This window comes from Rhincodon typus, chromosome 9, assembly GCF_021869965.1.
Source record: "Rhincodon typus isolate 14 chromosome 9, sRhiTyp1.1, whole genome shotgun sequence".
Taxonomy (NCBI): domain Eukaryota; kingdom Metazoa; phylum Chordata; class Chondrichthyes; order Orectolobiformes; family Rhincodontidae; genus Rhincodon; species Rhincodon typus.
This window is the reverse complement of record NC_063340.1, coordinates 18,855,466-18,877,818: the sequence shown is the minus strand read 5'-3', so window position 1 is coordinate 18,877,818 and position 22,353 is coordinate 18,855,466. Positions and strand designations below refer to the sequence as shown.

At 41.7% G+C, this 22,353-nt stretch overlaps 1 protein-coding gene across 4 annotated transcripts in view; it reads left to right on the top strand.

The window, feature by feature from the left end:
• LOC109914919 (abhydrolase domain containing 12, lysophospholipase) overlaps positions 1-22,353 on the top strand; it is a 137,873-nt gene that overhangs the window by 46,890 nt on the left and 68,630 nt on the right. For all 4 annotated transcript variants that reach the window (XM_048600671.1, XM_048600669.1, XM_048600670.1 and 1 more), the window contains 2 exons: positions 73-103; positions 11,557-11,602. In XM_048600671.1, the coding sequence (XP_048456628.1) occupies positions 73-103; positions 11,557-11,602 (77 nt within the window). The remainder of the gene's footprint in view (positions 1-72; positions 104-11,556; positions 11,603-22,353) is intronic.

Below are 22,353 nucleotides of genomic sequence, written 5' to 3'. Positions count from 1 at the left end.
AGTGAAATCCGACTCAAGGAAAATTATTCTATTAGAAATCTGTTCTAATTTGCCTTTTGTGTTTGTGTGCAGAGGTGGGGATCACAGGGTTCAGCTATATAAGGTAGGAGGTTTTCTAAATTAATATTGTGCTGGTGGAGGAATATTATTAATGTAACATGTCGCTTCAGTTTATAAAAACAAGGGATCAATGAGCATGTTAAACTATTCCTGGTCATTTTTTGTGTTCCATTCCACTTGAATATCTTGGAGTTAACAACTTTCCTAACAAATTCTCATTGGAATGAATGTTTGTAATGGTGCTTTAAATCTGCTGTTCTAATTTTCAGTTTAGGAAGTGGACATCTGACAGAGCCCTCAATTACCCATTTTTTTTTTGTTCAACATTTAGAACATCAACAGGTTTTACAGTCATGCCAAGCCATAGCGCTGCATGTGAGAGCATTAGCTGAAGTTTCATGGAACGATGACCTTCTTGCATGTGATTAATCTACCTGTATGGTCTTAATTACAATGCTTATTTCAGTTAAAATGCCTCCACTTCAGGTCACTTCTTCAGGTATAAAATAATTCTCTGCAACTGGGATTGTTGCATGTTCTTCAGTATACTTGAATAGATACTCCACAACCCCTCCTCATGAAACCACTCATTGATACATTGATCAAGATGGTTTAGTAAGTCTTCCACTCAGCCATATACAGATCTTGAGATGGAGTACATAACCCAAATAAAATCCAAGATTTTTCCGCATGCTGTTTTAACTTCCAATTTCTTCATGACGACATAGCTTTTTAAAAAAACTTAACTAATTTTACTTTAACAAGTGACAAAACAGAATTATGGGCGTAGCCAGATTTCTGCTTCTCTTTTGCAACAAGACACATCCAGTGGAATCACATGGCAAAGGGTTTTTTAAAAAAAAAAAGTCAATGGCTAATGTTTGGCACTGTTTTAATAATATGCAATATTAGTGTATTGTAATATTAGCAAAGACATTAGATTTCAGCAGCCCTAATTTACTTATCTAGAGTGTGCATAGCCACTGAGCTAAGCAATAATCTTGTCGCTGTATAGATAGCGTTCTTTAAACCAACCTTCTGGTTTGCCCGCTGGATACTCTTTGACATAGTGAGCCTTTGTTTAAACTGCACTACAGCTGCAGCCATTTGAGTAACATAACAGAGGCCTTAGCCTGCCTGGAAACTGTTTGATAAGGTCAACTGCTGTTGTATGAGATTGAAGTTGGGTGGACAAGGAGTTGAGTTTACAATGAGAACGTGTTTCCTGGTGGATGTTTTCTCCTAAGCTTTTTGCCTCGGTCATCAGTTATTATACTTGAGTGTGGTGGGTTTGACTATCTGGAGTGGTACATAGCTTCTTCATCTTCAAAGGTGTTCAGAAGGCAAGAGGGACAGCGAACACTGCCCAAACTCCAGAAAAGCATGCAGAACCTACTCCTGACAATGGATGTCAATGTCAAGGAGGATTTCCAGGAGGTAAAGAGCCAGCAAGCCCCTCACTTTGCCTCAAAGGCCTCCAAGATCATCTGGTCCAGTGTATGTTATGGAGCAGGATGAGATGTGCTTTCAAGGTGCACAGGGAGAACGCAATGATCAACAGCCTGAAGAAAGAAGATGGTTCATCTCGGTCTGACATCCTGAGGATCAGCAAATGCTTAAATGCCAACCTGTGTGACTTGAAGCCCACAGCCCAGTCATTGTCCTCCTCTATTATGGAGGCCTTAGATGGCAGCATGCAGGAGAGGCTAGACTAGCAGCTGTCTTTAGATGAGCTGACCCTCAAGTCGATTGAAACAAATAAAACTCCCAAAAGTAAAGGCTTACTAATTGTGTTGTATTCAGCTCTGTAGGACTTGATTGACCAGGACCTGCTGCAGGTGTACAATAGTATGCTTCTTGCTGGTAGCATGTGCAAGTCCATGAAGAAAGTTATCATCGCCCCCATTTACAAGTGGAAGGGGAGAGGGAGGAAATTAGAAGTTAATGACCAATTTCACTGTTGAATGTGGATTATAAAATTGTGTCTAAGGTCATTGCAAACCCGGTCAGGTCTGCTCTGGGATCAGTGATACACCATGATCAAACTTGTGCTGTACTGGGCAGGAAGATCTCCAGGAGCTTACATGCACGGCAGTGAGGTAGACACCTGCCTCATCAATGTGGACCAGGAGAAGGCCATTGACAGGATTTCGCACATGTACACGTGGGCTCTCGGGAGGCAATCTGCAATACATCTGACTGCTCTACACCTACATCATTAATGCAGTCGAAATCAATGGATGGGAATCAAACCTTCCTGATCAGATCTGGAGTCAGGTAGGGCTGCTTCCTTTGTCTGTTGTACAGAGCCTTTTGCCGAGTCCATCGTAGAGGTTACAAGCCTGAGAGAGGTGAATGTACCAGTCAGCAGAGCCAATACAAAGCCTCCCTGTACATGGATGACATCTCCGTTTTCTGCTCAGATCTGCTGTCAGCGTGCAGACCTGTGAACGTCTACGAACGGTTCAAACCAGCTTTTGGAGCTGAGGCAAGAGCGGATCTGGGCCGAGTGATATCTCCCCTGCCCCCACCCCTCACCACCAGAACAGATTACCTGAAGCTGCTGGAAATATGGATTGGAGTGGCGTGTGCCAAAATATGGTAGGAGTGTATTGCCAAAGTGAGGCAGAAACTGGGCAGATGGAGGACCGCTCCCTCTCCATTGTGGGAAAAAACCTGGTCATCTCCTGTGAGGTACTGTGTTGTTATATGTGGCGAAGGTCTGGCCTATTACTTAAACCTGCATCCCTGCAGTCATCCGAGTCATCTTTCACTTCATCTGGAGGTCAAAGATGGATTGTGTCTCAGGGACACCATGCACAAATCTCTGGATAAGTAGGGGGATGAATGTATCCAATGCCACCCTCATCCTGATGGCCACATTTGTGTGTGGCTGCATCAAGCTATAGACCCACTCGCAAACATCAAGTGTCACTACGTTCTACCTGTACCCAGTGTTGCAAAGGATGGGCCTGGCCTCATTGCCGTGGAATGCTCCAAGCAGTTGAACTGTCCTATATCACCTGTCACTTGTGGAAAAAGTTGTAAAGGGAAACACCTTTAACCACATGTCTGTCAGGCAGCAGTTAGCACGTAGCATCCTTGAGACCCTGCGGGAAAAGGAGAGGGTTGATCCTGTTGGGGGTTCCTTGAGCAGACTGTCAAAGTCATTTGATAGAATGCCTCATCCCCAATTCTTTCCAGTAAGCACCAAGACAGAGCTTGGTTGGTGGTGAGAACAGCATTACCTGTGAGATCCTCCTTGTAAGCCTGGACTCTGCCATCACACGTTGCCCTTGAGCAGCTGCCGAGGGAAGAGACTGTCACACCATTCTTCCTGGAATGTGCCTTTGCAAAGAAATAATGGAGAAAGATGCTGTGATTTTTGTTGAGGTTCATCCTGAGTTGGTCCGTGATGCAGGATTCTGTGATCTACACTCTGTTCCTGGGATGCAGACTGATGCAAACATTAACTGCCCTGGAAGACCATCAACTCTGAAAGATGCTCTTTGGTCTGCCCAAAACACATTGACCTTTCAGTGTAGAGAGTTAACCTCGACTGAGTGTTGCAGACTGGCACATTCTGAGGTCCAGGACTGAGGGATGCACTAAAGCTTGGGTCACCTGCCACCAAGGTGTAGTGGGGAAAGCCCACTATCTACAGTCTTTCTGCCAACGACCAACAAGGATTTGTTCAGTTATCAGACTCTGTTTACCTTAATGTATGTAAACAGAGTCCTGCATGAGTGAGAAATGCCTTTGGTTTTTGCAACTGCAAGGAATGTTAAATTCCAGTGTTTTTTGGTGTCTTCATATGTAAAGACTGTACAGACCAGCTTTAGTACCTGTGTATATACATGAAGATAGTTTTATGAATTAATCATATTTTTGCAATAAAATCTGGGGTGACACATAAGTACTGCTGGTGGGTTGAGGAGGTCATTGAATAAGGGTACACTTGGCCCTAGCAGCTTTTTCCAGTAGCCTGTCTGTTGGAATTACCCTCCTGATGTGAGGGGGTTAGAGTATTGTTGCAGAGGATAGTGAATCGGAAGTCAGTTGTTTGAAAAGTACCTGAGACTGAGATTGAAGAAGGAACTGAACATTGCCCTAGATGGCCAGGGACTGAAACAGAAAGCCACCCTATTTATTTGGGTTCACCATTGACAGAATTCTCACGCACTGACAGCAGGCCCAATGGAAATACAGCTTAATAATTTAGCTCAAAGATCACTATATTTTTGATCTATCTGAATTGCATTGTGAGGGTGCAGTCTATTGTCAAAGGTTTAAAATGGCAATCAATGTAGAAAAATGAACCCTTAACAAAAAAAGTTAATTCCAAAGTACACATTTTATCTCTGGAATGCTGTTCGCTGATGTTGATTCTGAACTATTGAAACATATGAAAAACACATAACTCTGTTACTGCTGTAGATAAAACAAAAGTTTCAAAGCACTATCTCTCCTCAGCACAAAGCCCAAACTGTTCAACATTGTGACAGAGAATAAGTAATAGATTGTTCTATTAAAATAACTTTGTGCTAAAGATATGTTACATTTCTTTTTTGTTTATGAAAAACACTATTTTGTTTTTTCAACTAGTCAATTTTACACTTGTGACTAATGATCAGACATTTGATGAGCTGAAGAATCTAATGTAGATATATAAAACTATGAAATCTGTATTTGTTTGTATTTTGTACAAACTGAAATATCTTGGGAAATGGATCTATTTTTTAAAATTAAAGTTGAGAACCCGATGATTCTCCATGCTGTGGGTAAATGCATTTCTTTACAGTTGACAGGAGAAATTCCGTTCAAAGTTTCTGAACATTATCATAAGCAGGAAGAATATCATTTTTTTTCAGATTCTCATTCCATGGTACCCATTAAAAAGGGGAGGAAAAAAGTTTGCAGCTATGTAGCATATTTCATGATCTTGGGATCTGCCAAACCACTTTGCAGCTCATTAGATGCTTTATTGAAATGTGGTTACCCTTGTAATGTAGGAAACATGTTGACCAATTTGCACACAGGCTGTAATAAGTAACAATAATCTGTGTTAGTCATATTGATTGAGGGATAAATGTTCACTGGTCACCACGGAGAACTCCCTGCTCTTTGAGAAAGCGTCATGCTTTCTTGCTGAAAACTCTATTTAATGCCTTAACCAAAAGGCATCAAGTGTGACAGTGTAGAGTCATAGAGCTGTATGGCATGGAAACAGACCCTTCGGTCCAACTCAAAGGAAAGTAGGAGGTGCTGCTGTATGCCATCTTCTTGGCACTGCCTTTACTGTGGGTATTGCTGGCACTTGGGTTGAATGGTCTAACCATCTTGCCCAAGACTGTGATCAATTGAGTGACTCTTGTATGAGGTGCAACCACAATCTGTCACTCCGCTAAAAGCTCCGATCCCAGAAGTGAGCGGTTGCAACTGATGTGTTCTCGGCCACATTGTCACCCTTGGTAGCATCCCAGCTCCCCAGAAAGAGTCTGGGAGAAACAGAGGATTAAATATGTAATCAGCAGTGTTAGAATGATGAGGCAGTAATAGGGGATTTGAATTACCCAAGTATTAACTGGGATAGTTTTAGTTTGCAAGATGGGGAGGGAACAAAATTTTAAATTGCAAATATGTAGAAAGTTCATAGCAGAGGAGGATGCAGTTCTGGACCCAATATTCAAAATAATCCCAAAGTCACACAACACCAGGTCACGTGACAAAGGAGCAGTGCTGCGAGCGCTTGCGATTTCAGATAAACCTGTTGCACTATAACCTGGTGTTGTGCGACTTCTGATTTTGTCCACCCCAGTCTAACACTGGTACCTCCACGTTAAAATAATCTTAAACAGCTGAAAGGCATATCAGTAGGGGTAATATTTCAGCAATGATGACGTTACAACAGATTTGGGAAAAGCTCCACTATCCTTGGTTCACTGTAAGAGTTAGAGATTTAATCAAAGTACACAAAGTGCCCAGTTCATCTGTCTGAAGAATCTGGTTAACAGAAGGCACTGACTAGGTTCCTGTACAAGAACTACTGTTTATTAGAAATAACTACATGCCAACCACAGCAAAACAAAACTGAGTTATCAATGTACAGCTCTACTACCTGAAATGGAAGCTGTAATCCCCTTTTTAACCCCTTATACATCTGACAGATAAAAATAGATTGGTGTTATGGGTGGAGGAAAAATATTCCTGGAGAAACATAGTTCAAACTGATGCTTTGAGGTGTTTGTTTTTCTTTGCAAGGCCTTCTGTTCTCCAAAGTCCTTCTAGAATCTCTGTTCTTTGCCAAAGATGCAAGGAATTTACACATTAACTGTTCAGTTTCACAGTTACTGCTTAGAGGCAATTGTATAGTGGAAATAGTGGTAGCAAGAAAATAACTGACTGTCCTCGAGCATGAGTTACTTTCTGCAGAGATATCGATTCAGACACTGCTTCCAATCTGAAAAAAACCTACATATAGATAAACTTGCCTACATTGTTCACACATACAAGCTGTTCAGCTACCCAGGAGTAATTAAGAGTTGTTGTCAGCCTGCTAACCTTTGATTAAATTATGGCCAGTTGTAGATTACAACCAATCAGCAGTCTTTGCTGACCAAATCTCAGTTTGTGTACACACCTTGGTGACATGGCATCTTATCTCACCTCCCTATTTGCAAAGCAATAGTGTTAACATGACCAATTTAGGCCAATGTGGATTTTACCAGTTTCAAAATCTCCCACCCCTGGCCTCATCCCATGACCAACCCTCCCTCTCATCCCTGCCTCCTTGACCTGACACAACCTGTCCATCTTCTCTCCCACCTGTCCACCCCCCCCCCCCCACCTATCTTCTCCCGCCCCCCCCCCCCCCAACTATTTATTTCTGAGCTCCCTTCTCCCTCCCCCATTTCTGAAAATGGGCCCTGACCCAAAACGTCAGCTTTCCTGCTCCTCTGATGCTGCCTGGCCTGCTGTGTTCCTGCAGCTCCACATTGAATAGACATGGGATGGTAGAACTCTGGAACTCATTGACTGAAGCTCTAGAAGCATTTGAACAATATTTTAATGTTTACTTGTGTTGCCATAGCTTCCAGGGCTATGGGCCAAAAGCTAGAAAGTGGGATTATTGTAGTGAGATCTTTATTGACTGGAGTGGACATGATGGGCTATATTGCTGTCTCCTGTTCTGTAAACACCTGACAGGTTTTTTCAGGATTTCTTTTTAGAAAGGTAGAGTAAATGTTACATTTCTGATGAACAGTCACCTGACTCTATATTAACTCTGCTTTCTTTCCACAAATACTGCCAGACCTGCTGAGTTTCTCCAGCAATTTGTTTTTGTTTTAATGTCCAGCCTGCAGTTCTTTCTTTTGCTTAAGTAAATGTTTATTTCTCCACACAAACTGTACTTGCAACAACACCTATTCTGTCACAGTCAGAAGAGACATACACACAAGACAAATTGATTGCAAAAAAGGGTAGCAAGCAATTAGGTTTTTAAGCCCCAAAAAAAGTCCCTGTTACTTTGAGTCTTTTGAGATGGAAGCTGAAAATATTGTAGTTGCTATAATTCTCTTTTGCTCACTGAGGAAATGTAGATCGGTATTTTGGTGATAATTTCATTGTGTTACTATCTGTGACAGCAGATTTCTGACTTTGCTCCCGTTGAAGGACTGTTGAACCTTGCATTGAAGATCTGATCTTGGCTTTTCAAATTGGTAGGTGTGTGGCTAGCCCCACTTCTTTGCCTGTTGGTGGATTCTAGGTAAGATTCTTCTCTCACTGGACAGGATCCTCCCTCTGGTTTCCTTGTCTCTCTGACTGACTTCAGTGTGAAGATGGGACCTTGTGTCCACAAGGGCTGTCTGTCAGTCATTCCTATTAACAGCGCCATGGTTAAGCGCATCTGCAGCAGGTAGAATTGGGACAACACGATCAAGTAGGTTCCCCACCCCATCCTTCTTTGTTTCCTCAACGTTTGTCGAAGACCTAGTCTAACAGTTAAGTTTCTTTAGGACTCTACCAAGTTGAGCAGTATTAATGCAACCAAGCCTTCAAAATGGATGTTAAAGTGCCCCACTGAGAACATTCTTTGCCCTTGTCACCTTCGCTGCTTCCAAATGATTTTCAATATGGGGTACTGATTTATCAGCTAAGGAAATGGTAGTCAGTGGTGATCAGGAGGTTTGGGAGGTTTTCTTGTTCTTGTTTGACCTGATGCTGTGAGACTTTGAGAGGTCTGGAGTCAATATTGAGGAATTACAGGATGATTTTCCCCCTGACTGGATGCCACTGTGCTACCCTTTGGAACAGGACACACCCAGGAATTATAATGGTGTTTGAGCCATTTTATGTTAAGTATGACTCAGCAAGTATGACTATGTTAGGGTGTTGCTTGTTTACTCTGTGGGACAGTTCTCCCAATTTTGAAGCAAATGTTGGTCAGGATATCAGTGCGGGACAACAGGGCTAGGTGTGTCATGTTGTTACTGGTATCTAGGTTGGTGTTAAGTGTTCTGTACAGTTGCATTGAATCGTAGAATCATAAAATCCCTACAGAGTGGAAGTAGGCCGTTTGGCCCATCGAGTCCACACTGTCCCTCAGCATCTCACCCAGACCCATCCCCTACCCTATCCATGTAACCATTCATTTTGCCATGGCTAATCCACCTAGCCTGTACATGCCTGGGCACTATTAGTTTAGTCATAGAGTCCCTACAGTGTGGAAACAGGCCATTCGGTCCAACAAGTCCACACTGCCCCTCTGAAGAACATCCCACCCAGACCCATTCCTGTACCCCTTCATTTTCCATGTCTAACCCACTTAATCTAAACATCCCTGGACACAATGGGCAATTTACCATGGCCAATCCATCGAACCGGCACATCTTTGTACTGTGGGAAGAAACCAGAGGAAACCCAGTCAGACACGGGAGAATATGCAAACTCCACACAAGGGTGGATTCGAGCCTGGGTCTCTGGCGCTGAGACAGTAGTGCTAACCGCTGAACCACTGTACTGCCTCACTGCTTTTTGACTTCTTTTTTGTAGTGGCTTTTTGACACTAAGAGTCACGCTTTAAGATAACCACATTGCTGAGAGTCTGAAATCACATGTACGTCAACTAGCTTGGGGTGGCAGATTTCCTTTGAATGATAATAGTGAACTGAGTTTTTAGCTGGAGCCTCTGGGATACTAGTCCAATTACTTTGCCGCTGTACCACCACTTCTCCTAATTTTAGACACCACCCTTTGATGAAGGATGTGAATGTTTGTTTGAGTACAGAAAAAGTTTTATGAATATGATTTCTAGGATGAGGGATTTGAGTTTCTAGGATAAATTGGCAAAGCTAGCATTCCTCTCCTTGGAGAAGAGAGATTTGATCGATATGCTCAATCATGAAAGGTTGAGGTAGAAGGCAGAGAGAAACTGTGTTTCCATTAGGGTGATTGAAAACCAGAGGAAAACAGTTTTGTGGTGATTGGCTAAAGAATGGAAGGCAACAAAAGATCAGGAACTAGAATTGTTTTTCTGTGGTGGACATAGATTGATTTGCAGTTTTTAAAGGGGATTTGGATAAACGCCAGAAGATTAATATTTGTTGGGTTATTGGGAAAGGGTAGGAGAGTGGGGATAACTGATTTATAGACGTCCTGTGGTGTAGACATCCCATAGTCCTGTCCTGTTTCTGATGCCTGTGCACTGACACAAAATTGAACAATATCGAAATACAACAAAATTCTACGGCACAACTTGAAAATCAGGAAGGTTCTCCCTGGTGTCCTGGCCAAAACTCATCATTCAGGCAACATTGCAGAAATAAATAATCTGGCCCTTAGGTCATTAGTGCTTGTGGGATTTACCTTGTCTATCTGCCAGCAAATTGATGTTTCCTATGCTATAGCAGTGATTTTTTTTTTAAAAAAAATAAATATTTAACCTCATGACATTACGAGGCATTTTACAGTGTTGTTTTAAATTCATTCATGGGGTATTTATTGTCTATTCCTAGTTGCCCTTGAGACAGTTAAAGTGAGTTGCTGCCTTGAATCACTGCAGCCCACTTTCTATGGGTAGACTCTCAATGCTGTTAAGGAGGGAGTTCCAAAATTTTGGCCCAATGTCACTGAAAGAATAGGGACTAATTTCCAAGTCGGTGGTGAGTCGGTGCTGCCCTTGGCCTTCGAGATGAAATTGGTACTGCGTTTGGAAGGTGCTGTCTAAGGATCATTGGTGAATTTCTGCAGTGCATCTTATAGGATATACACACTGCTGCCGTTGAATACCAGTGGTGGAGGGAGTGAATATTTGTGGATGTGGGGGCGGCTTTGTCCTGTATGGTGTCAAGCTTCTTGAATGTTGTTGAAGCTGAGCTTATCCAGCTGAGTTCCATCACAAGCCTGATTTGTGCGTTATAGATGGTGGACAGGTTTTTTGGAGTCAGGAGGTGAGTTAATTGCCATAGGATTTGTAGTCACTCTATTTATACGGTGAGTTCTGTTTAGTCTCCAGTCAATGGTAATGCCCAGGATTGTGATAGTGGGGGATTCAGTGATGGTAACATCATTGAATGTCAAGGGACAATGGACAGATTCTCTCTTTTGGAAATGGTTATTGCCTGCCATTTGTATGGCATGAGTGTTACTTGCCACTTATCAGCCTAAACCTAGATATTGTCCAGGTCTTTCTGTATTTGAACTTGGACTGCCTCGGTATCTGAGGAATCGGAAATGGTGCTGAACATTATGCATCCTAAGGTCACTGTCAGTAATAGTTGCTGGTGATTGCATTGTTCAGTGTATTGTGAAAAACGCTGTATAATTGCAAGTATGGACAGTCAGTGGAAAACAGGATTACACTAAGCTATTATCCAAATTGTAGTTTGTGGATTGACAAGCTAATGAGAAATGATAAGCTTTATATGTGCAAATCCACATTACTGAAATGCAGTTTATCTTGGCATCTCACTTGTATTTTTCTCTAGCTTTGACTTTAGAGCCCATTTAAAAATGTAGACAAATTACTGAGAAGCTGCAACTTTAATGTAATAAGGAATGTCTGTGTTGTGCTTACAGTATAGCAACAAAACTCTGAAAAAGACAAATTTGTCATTTTCTTCATGTTACTTTTAATAAATTCATAAGGGTTAGCAGCAACATGTTCATAAACTTATTTAATGATATTGAAAGTCATCATTGGAATTGTTTTCTTTGTGTGATGACCTGATCCCAATAAGAATTGGGGATGAACCACACTCAACAATAAGAAATATATTTTCTCTGTATTACTGTATTTGAACAGTTTGAAGCCCTGGATATACTTGATATTCCTCTGAAAATGTACATGTTGTTCACTTGTATGCTGTGGGAGTCCAGAGAAGATTCTATGCTTATCGTTGAGTGCAAAATATTTATTAATTGTCTGTTAATATATCAATACTGAACTTATTTGTCCTTCTCTACATTTTTGATTTTCTTTTCTTCCTGTTTTAGGTCCTGAGCTCTCAAGGCTACCATGTAGTTGCATTCGATTATAGGGGTAAGTAGTTCTGTAGCTGTAATCATCTAGAGTAAAGAGTATTTTAAATAGTGTTTGTCTGCTTATCCATAGATACAGATCTGGTAAATAAAATTGCACTGATATTATTTCTAATAAGAAATGGGTTGTACAAAAATACATAGCGTGGGCAGTAATAAAGGTTAAAAAATGTGATTTTCTGCACAAAGAATAACCAGAATTATGTAATTTCACAGTACTTACTGCATAAGCAGAATTGGCAGTATAAGTGAGCTTAAATCACTACTCTGCAGTTTCACTGCCTATCTAGTGACCCTTGATACGGCAATGTTTCTGTGAATCTTGGTCTCTGTTTCATTTGAATACGAACAGGACCAAAACTGTATGTTTTCATTTTCTTGTTTCAGAGAGTATAAATAAATGTGCTTGTTTTACCTTCTATCTCCTAATTTCAATATTTTTCCTTCAGATCTATTTTATATTTGCCCTCCTTTCTGGTAACGATCACACCATATTACGGAAAGGTGCTATGTGGGGCTGAATTGTCCACTTGCAAACTTCCTTATAGAGTCATGGAGCTGTACAGCACAGAAACAGATCCTTCGGCCCAACTCATTCATGCCAACCAGATATCCTAAATAAATTTAATCCTATTTGCCAGCATTTGGCCCATATCCCTCTTAAACCCTTCCTATTCGTATACACATTCAGATGCTTTTTAAATGTTGTAATTGTGCCAGCATCCCACTTCCTGTGGCAGCTCATTACATACATGCACTACCCTCCTGTGTGGAAAAGTTGCCCCCTTGGGTCCCTCTTAAAATCTTTCTCCTGTCATCTTAAACCTTGTGTGCCCCCGCCACCCCACAACCCATCTCACCCACACCAGGCAAAAGACCTTTGTTCACCCTATATATACCCTTCATGATTTTAAAAACTTCTATAACGTCACCCCTCAGCCTTCAATGCTCCAGGGAAAATAAGCCCAACCTATTCAGCCTCTCCCTATAGCGCAAACCCTCCAACCCTGTTAACATCCTTTTAAATTTTTTCTGAACTCTTGCAAGATACACAACATCTTTGCTATAGCAGGGAGACCAGAATTGAACGCATTATTCCAAAAGTGGCCTAACCAATGTCCTGTACAGCCGCAATATGACCTTTCAACTCTATACACACTGACCAATAAAGGCAAGCATACCAAACAGTACCTTTTTCTCTGACCTATCTACCTGCAAATCCACTTTCAAAGAACTATGAACTTGCACACCAAGATCTCTTTGTTTGGCAGCAGTCCCCAGGACTTTGTGCACAAGTCCTGCCCTGATTTGCCTTTCCAAAATACAACACCTCAGATTTATCTAAATTAAACTCCATCTGCCACTCCTCGGCGCATTGGCTCATCTGATCAAGGTCCTGTTGTACTCTGAGGTAACCTTCGCCGTCCACTACACTTCCAATTTTGGTGTCATCTGCAAACTTATTAACCGTACCTCCTATGTTCACATCCAAGTCATTTATATAAATGACAAAAAACAGTGGACCCAGCGCTGATCCTTGTGGCACACTAAAGGTCACTGGCCTCCGGTCTGAGAAGCAACTCCCCACCGCTACCCTCTGTATTCTGTTTTTGAGCCAGTTCTGTATCCAAATGGCTAGTTCTCCCTGTATTCCATGTGATCGAACCTTGCTAACCTGCCTACCATGAGGAGCCAAGTCCATATCGATCATGTCCACCTCTCTGCCTTCATCAGGCCTCTTCCTTACTTCTTCAAAAAAAACTCAATTAAGTTGATGAGACATGATTTCTTTGTTTTGTTATGGATGCAATTCCATTTCAACCAAAAGGAGATACAATTGTAGAGCTAACTTTAATACCAGCCATTGTTTCATTTATACATATATAAAATAGAGATATAGATATCTATATATAGTGGGGAATTCCGTGATGGTAGTGCCGTTGTATGTCAAGGATAATAGGTAGATAGATTCTCTTTATTAAAGATATTTATTACCTGGCATTTGTATGGCATGAATGTTACCTGCCACTTATCAGCGTAAGACTGGATATTGTCCAGGTCTATCTGCATTTGGACATGGACTGCCTCAGTACCTGAGAATTCGCAAATGGCGCTAAATATTTTGCGTCATAAGGTCATAGCCGGCAGTAGTTGCTGATGATTGCACTGTTCTGTGTATTGTTACTTATCAGCCTAAACCTAGATATTTTCCAGGTCTTTCTGCATTTGAACTTGGACTGTCTTGGGATCTGAGGAATCAGAAATGGTGCTGAACATTCTGCTTCCTAAGGTCACAGCTAGTAATACATCAAGCAGATGTTCACCTGCACATCTGCCAATGTGGTATACTGCATCCGCTGTACCCATTGTGGCCTCCTCTACATCGGGGAAACCAAGTGGAGGCTCGGGGACCGCTTTGCAGAACACCTACGCTCGGTTCGCAATAAACAACTGCACCTCCCAGTCGCAAACCATTTCAACTCCCCCTCCCATTCCTCAGACGACATGTCCATCCTGGGCCTCCTGCAGTGCCACAAGGATGCCACCCGAAGGTTGCAGGAGCAGCAACTCATATTCCGCTTGGGAACCCTGCAGCCCAATGGTATCAATGTGGATTTCACAAGCCTCAAAATCTCCCCTCCCCCTACCGCATCCCAAAACCAGTCCAGCTTGTCCCCGCCTCCCTCACCTGTTCTTCCTCCCACCTATCCCCTCCTCCCACCTCAAGCCGCACCCCCATCTCCTACCTACTAACCTCATCCCGCTCCCTTGACCTGTCCATCCTCCCTGGACTGACCTATCCCCTCCCTAACTCCCCACCTACACTCACCTTTACTGGCTCCATCCCCGCCTCTTCGACCTATTTGTTTCTTCCCCACCTATCCTCTCCTCTATCCATCTTCTATCCGCCTCCCCCCCTCTCCCTATTTATTTCAGAACCCCCTTCCCCTCCCCCTTTTCTGATGAAGGGTCTAGGCCCGAAACGTCAGCCTTTCTGCTTCTATGATGCTGTGTTCATCCAGCTCTGCACCTTGTTGTCTCAGTAATAGTTGCTGATGATTACGCTGTTCGGTGTATTGTGAAAAATGCTGTATGGACAGTCAGTGGAAAACAGGATTGCACTAAGCTATTATCCAAATATAGCTTGTTTCACACGGTAGAAGTACTACCCCACTGTATGTGGATTGACAAGCTAATGAGAAATGATAAGTTTTATATGTGCGCGTGAAAAACAGGATTGCGTGAAGCTGTTATCCCCTTGTAGTTTGTTTTACTCTGTAGAAGTGTTGTCCATAGCAGTTATTGGTGGCAGTGACCGATGCACAGTCCTTGTGAAGATGAAGTCCTTCGTCCACACTAAGGACACCCTCCATTGTATTGTATGACACTACCACTGTGTTAAGTGGGATAAATTCAGATCAGATTTAACAACACAACATTGGATATCCATGAGGCTCTCTAGGATAGCAGAAGCAGCTGCATAATTTTAATCCATCACAATATTTAATCTTCCAACAGGACGTATCCCTTAATCTGTCTAAATATGCTGCCTTGTCCTTACCCTTAGCAACTTTTTCTTTAACTCCTCCCCCTTCCTCCAAACTAAAGGCATGGCTGTGGGGCACCCATATGGGTTTGAGGTATGCCTACCTCCTTGGAGGATACGTGGAACAGTCCCTCTTCTGCTTTTACACTGGCACCACCCCTCACCACTTCCTCCGCTATATTGATGACTGTATCGGCGCTGCCTCTTGCTCCCATGAGGAGCTTGAACAGTTCATCAATTTTACTAACACCTTTCACCCGAACCTCAAATTCACCTTGACCATCTCAAATACCTTCCTCCCCTTCCTGGACCTCTTCATCTCCATCTACGGTAACCATCTCAGCACCAACATCTATTTCAAACCCACCAACTCCCATGGCTACCTTGACTACACATCCTCTCACCGATCATCCTGCAAGAATGCAATCACGTACTCCCGATTCCTCCACTGCATCTACTCACAAGATCGAGTGTTCCACTCCCAGATATCTCAGATGTCCTCCTATTTCAAGGACCGCAACTTACCCCCTCCGTTGAATCATAATATCCGAACTGTATCTCTTGCATTTCCTGCACTTCTGCCCTCAAACTCCCTTCTTCCTCTCTCCCCGCCCAAAAAAAAAATTAGGACAGAGTCCCCCTGGTCCTCACATACCACTGCATCCAGTGCATCATCCTCGGCCACCTGCAATCTGACTCCTCCACCAAAGAGATATTTCCCTCCCCACCCCATCTGCCTTTTGTAGGGTCCGCTCGCTCCATGGCTCCACATTCCCCACCAACCCCACCACACTCGGCACCTTTCCCTGCAACAGCAGGAGGTGCTACACCTGCCCCTATGCTTCCCCTCTCACCTCTGTCCAAGGCTCCAGAAAATCTTTCCAAATCCAACAGGAGTTCACCTGTACATCCTCCAACCTGGTCTACTGTATCCGTTGCTTCCAATGTGGTCTCCTCTGCATTAGTGAGACCAAGCGCAGACTTGGTGACTGATTCACGGAGCACCTGCACTCTGTACGTGATAATCAACAACACCTTCCGGTTGCCAACCATTTTAATTCCCCCTCCCACTCCCTTGGTGACATGTCGATCCTAGGCCTTGTCCAGTGTCACAATGACCTCACACACAAACACCACATATTCTGCTTTGGGAGCTTACAGCCCAATGACCTCAACATAGAATTCACCATTTTCAAAATCTCCCCACTCCTGGCCTCATCCCATGTCCAGCCTTCTCTGTCATCCCCACATCCTTGACCTGACACTACCTGTCCATCATCTTTCCTACCTATTTGTCCCACCCTTCCCACTGACCAATCTCTACAGTTCCCTACCTGCATCCACCTATCACCATCCCACCAATCTTCCCCCAGGATCCCCACCCCCCATTTATTTCTGAGCTCCCATCCCCCTCCCCAGCCCTGGTGAAGGTGTAAACCTGAAATGTCGACTTTCCTGCTCCTCTGTTTTCTGACCTGCTGTATTCCTCCAGCTCCACACTGTATTGACCCTGACTCCAGCATCTGCAGTTCTTGCTATCACCTTTGTAGTTCTGTACTGTAGTTTCACTGGGTTGGTACCTCATTTTTAGGTATCCCTCACATTGTTCTTAGCAAGCTCTCTTGTACTTGTTGATCCAGGGTTTGCCCTTTGGTTTGACAGGAATGGTAGATTGAGGAATATGTCCTATTGGAAGATTAAAGACTGTAGTGGAGTAAAATTATGCTGCTGCTTCTGCTACTCTACAGTGCTTCATGAATGTCCAACATTGTGATTTTAAATCTTATCTGAATTTATCCCACTTAATACAATTGTAGTGCCACACAATACAAGGGCGGGTCTCCTTAGTGTGGAGACAGGACTTCATCTTCGCAAGGACAGTGAGTTGGTCATTGCTACCAAGAACTGCTATGGGCTGGTATATCTATGGCATGTGGATTAGTGGGGATAAAATAAGTGTATTTTTACCTTGTGTTAATGTTCTCATCAACTACATAAAGCTCTGCTTGGAAGAATTAAGGTGAGCTAGCTCAGTCAGTATAAAAACAAAGTTGCTGGAAAAGCTCAGCAGGGCTGGCAGCATCTGTGAAGGAAAAAGCAGAGTTAACATTTCGGGTCTGGTGACCCTTCCCCCGAACAGTCAGTAGCTTTTCTCCCCAACTATTCTTGCTGATTAGAATTTGAAGTTTCCCATAGTGTGGATTTAGTAGCTTTGCAGTTCATGGTAATTTTGTAATTCAAGTAAACAGACTGTACATGACTCAGATACAAACTTTAGATTAAACTATTTTTCTCAGCATAAACCTGAACTAAACATGTTATCAATTTTTGCTTTCTGAAAAACCTTACAAACTGAGTGCTCTGATTTGTCTTTTTAATTAAGCTGAGGATTTCCAATAAATAGAATAAGATGATAATGGTGAGCAGAGAAATGAAAACACTGAAGGTTGTGTGCTGGTTAATAGGCACAATGTGAATGGGTGTATGTGCCCATTCTATCTGGGAGCAAGTCCAAATTGTGCCGAAATCTTTTCTTCCTTTTGGAATACAATTTTTATAGGTTGGATGACCTTTACTAGTGCAAATGTCATTTCAAGCACATATAATTCCAAGCATAACACTAATGATAATTTGGGACCAATTGACTTTTTCCTTATGAGAAGTGAATTTTTGGGACAAAAGAGATGGAGCTGTATGTATTGCACTAGATACCAAGATTTAATACAGACTGTGAAAGATATTCCATTCCTCTGCTCACTTCATCTTGATTAGCGTGCAGTGAATGAAAAACCAGTCTTTTTAATGTCATTTGTTCAGACATCGAATTGATAATTAATAATATTTGAGAAACTCAATTACCTTCTTCATGGGTGACTCCCTGAAAAGTGTCTCAAAAGTACAGGGAAAACTTGCTCATCTGGTAATCACAATCTTGGTCTATTCTGACATTCTGTTCATGGTATTGAGCCCTGATGTTGATAGATACATGTATGTTTTAGCTTGATTACCCAACAGTGAGCGCAGTATGTTGCAATGAATAAAAATTGGCTAAATTTGAATATGCAGATTCATATATGTTGATACAAAACTTGGAAGCATTATAAACTGAGGAGGGTGGATAGGTGACACATGAAATTCAACGTGGAGAAGTATGAGGTGGTATATTTTAATGGAAGAACATGGAAATATGAAACAAAATAAAAGGTACAACTCCTGGACGGGTGTAGGAGTGCCATTTGGTTAGGTTACACCATTCGGTATTGTTAGAGCAGGATGACTAAATAAATCACTTGACACCCGGAGTCCGCTTCCAGCATCAGAGTTTATTGATGTTAAACTGGTGGGAAGAAGCTTCTTCCCTGAACAAAGGCAAGATATACATTGTTAGACATTTATTTTATTTCACCTTTAGCAATTACAGATCAATCATGTCATTAATTAATTCATACCTAATCAAATTAATCGTGATTGTATGGTAAGTGATGGGCAGCCTTACAGAACAACCCCAGGTATTCCCACAATCTGTGTTTACTGGACAACCTTATCTTTATCCTTGAGCCTTTACAATGCATCTTATTCAATCCACATTGCAATGTCTGCTGATTGCTGCATCTGAAATTTAGTTCTCCCTCTAAGCAGTGTGGGGGCCTTTCCTTCTGTCTTTTAAGGCTGTTTTCTGTAGCAGTTTAGTGGCATCTCTTTAATGCTTATTATTGTTAAAGAAAATTATATTCAAAATCCAGAACTATGATTACCTGGAAATCTTAATTTAAAGTAAATAGATCTTTTATTCTGTTTGTGATAGATTTCAGACCTCAAATCAGCCAGGTATGGAATTCTTCTATCAGCATACTTAAGGGTGTCCTGATCTACCTGTCTCTGCATAAACAACTGCAGCTGCGTGTTTGCAACAGGACCCTTTGTGTGCTATCTTAATACCTTGGATATATTCTGTCTACACAGCTACAATTGTCCTAACTTATGGTTTATTTCAATACATACTACACTAAGCAAGCAACTACCTCAGCTGAATTCCCTCTCAGCCATTTTGTCAACAGAGAATCACATTAGGCCATTTTATCTGGCTTTATGGGTATGGGCAGCCCCAATATCATGGGATTTATTAATATGGACATTGAATGCAATAGCAAGGGAGAACGTTGAACTTGCATAAGACGCTAATTCGGCTTCAGCTTGTGTATTACATCCAGGCCTGGAACCTCACTTTTTAGGAAGGATGTGAAGGAAGAAGATATTACAGAAGAGGTTTGCAAGAATCATTCCAGGGATGTGGAATTTCAGTTAAATTTGATTGGAGAAACCAAGATTGTTCTCCTTGGAGAAGAGAAGGATGAACGGAGATCTGATTGAAGTATTCAAAATTGTGGGTGGACTGAGCAGTGTAAATAAGGAGAAAATGTTCCCTTTCCTGAAAAGACTGAGAATGAGAGGGCACAGACTTAAAGTATTTTTTTAAAAATGCATACGTGATAGAAGAAGAACTTCCTCATGCAACAAATGGGTAGTGTCTGGAATTCACTGGCTGAAAGTATGGCGGAAGCAGGTTCAATCAAGACATTCAAAAGATGGTTATTTGAAAAGGAGGAATGTGCAGGGTTATGGAGAAGGCAGGAGACGGCTCTAGGTAAGCTGGTCATTTGAAGAGCCAGCAAATGATGGGCCAAGTGACCTCCTTTAACACTGTGGTGATTCTGTTATAATAAAACCTTATAATCAATGATCACATTGTTTCAGGTAAGAATATTTTGCAAGAGTGGGGGCCAATTCAGGAGGGCAGTGGAAATGTACTATGTGTCTTTCTGTAAAATGAAGTACTATATTCCAATTTCATTTTTTTCTTTTACTGATTCTGAGAAGGTCGAAGACAGTTCTATAGGAGTGAATGAATGTGATTGTTTATTATACATGAAAATCTGAGGGAGTGGGGGATGGGGGGGGAAGCAATTTTAAATATTGAACAAGACGAATGCAGTGCAAACGAATATGCACCAAGATGAAGTGTGTAACCTTCAACAATGTTGGTGACAGCAGAATTTGAAAAATAATATATTCCTTTCATGAAGATAAATTTGGCACATTTTTTGGGAGCTTTAGGAGAGCAAGCAAAGCAAATTTACTTATCAAGATGATAGCAGCCAGCTTAAATCAGATTGAATTGAGAAGTCACACATCATCTTGTTGTCATGTATTTGATGAACTTCAAAAATTTTATTGGAACTTTTGAAGGTATCGTTATCAGGACAGCTATAGTAATGAGTTCATTGTAGAATGCACTGAGATCTTATGATCAGTGAGTCCTTTTGTACAATAAATGAGTTGGTTGAAATAGTAGAATTTATTACAGTTAAGTTGTACGACTTCAGTTCATTATTGTTCGGTTCTGTGGAATGCTTCCTTACCTGTTATAAATCTCCATTGCTAAGGATAACTGATCCACTGCAACTGCAGTGGTTATAGTAGAATTGACATTAGAAACAAACCTTTTCAGTCGTCGGATTTTTCTGAAGTGTTTAAATTTGATAGCATTGATGTCTTTTAAAGAGTTGCTTGATGCAAATATGAGAGCAGATAACATGATAAAGGGACAGAGTAATAAGAGGTAACTAGAATTGGAGGAAAGTCATGTGAAATATAAGCAACAAAAATATAAGAAAGGCTTGCACTTATAACTGGTCCTTTCACAACCTCCAAACATCCCAAAGGGCCTTAAAACCAATGGTGTGCTTTTGAAGTCCAATCATTGTTGTAATATAGGAAGTGTGGGTGCCAATTTACACGGAAAGCTCTCACAAACAGCAATATGATAATGACCCTGTTCTGAGCAATAGATGTCGACTATGACATCAGGGATATAATAAGCCTATTCTTTTGTCAAATTACTACCATGGGATCTTTTACATTTACCTGAGAGTGTCCGTTAGGTGCAGTTTAAAGTCATGTGTGAAAGTTGACACCTTCAGTAATGCAGCATTCCCTCAGTAGTGCATTGGGCTATCCATTTTAAGACTTAAGCAAACTAAAAGCACTATTGACTAAATATTATTATTGAAGGCAACTGTTATGCTTTAAAGTACAGAACAAAACTTCCGCTTTTATTTGATGACACAGTTGGGGGAAAAAAATGCACTTGTCTGCTAAATAGTTGCTCAATTTTCCTAGACATAGCCCAAAGCAAATCTTACCTCCAGACTTCAGAACAATCACATGACCCTCTCCATTTTACTTTTAAACTTAAAAACATGGTCCCAGAACACACAAATATCATAATCCTCACTTGCAATATGGCTAAGGATCCCAATTGCCCTGTTACAACTTGCTTCCTGAAAGCTGGCAGAACTCGTTTTGTATATGTACTCTTCGTTGTCTTTCTCAATACTTTAGAAATTAAATGGCATAATTTCAATGCCTCTCCTCATTCTTACAGTGCTACACGGGGTAGATGCAGGAAGAATATTCCCTCTGGCTGGGGTATCTGGATCAGGGAACAGTGCCTCAGAGTACGAGGCAGGCCATTTAGGACTGAGATGAGAGGAATTCCTTCATTTAGAGGGTGGTGAATCTTTAGAATTTTTTGTCCCAGAGAGCTGTAGATGTCCCATCATTGAGTATATTCAAGACAGAAATTAATAGATTTCTACATATTTAAAAACATCAATGGATATGAGGATAATGCAGAAAAATGCAGCCACAATCTCATTTGAATGGTGGAGTGGACTTGTAAGGAAGAATGTTCTCTTCCTTTTCCTTATGTTCTTGTGCCTCAATTGGCCTTTTTAGATAATTCACTTCACACTGTGCAGCACAAAATTTCATCTGCTAATTGTCTGCCTGTTTTTGCCTGTCTTTATGACTTTCTGAAGTCTGGTACCAACCTCTCCTTGGTTGATACAATGCTAGGCTTTGTGTCATCTGAAAACCTTGAAATTGTACCATGTATGCCAACATCCAGTTTATCTATATATCAAATAGAGTAATGACCTCAGGATCAACATTTAAAATACGCGACTGCCTTCTTCCCTCTAGTGTGAAAAGCAGCCATTCATCACTAGTGATAGTAGGATCTGCAGATGCTGGAAAATCTGAGATAACAAGGTGTAGAGCTGGATGAACACAGCAGGCCAAGCAGCATCATAGGAGCAGGAAGGCTGACGTTTCGGGCCTAGACCCTTCATCAGAAAGGTGAT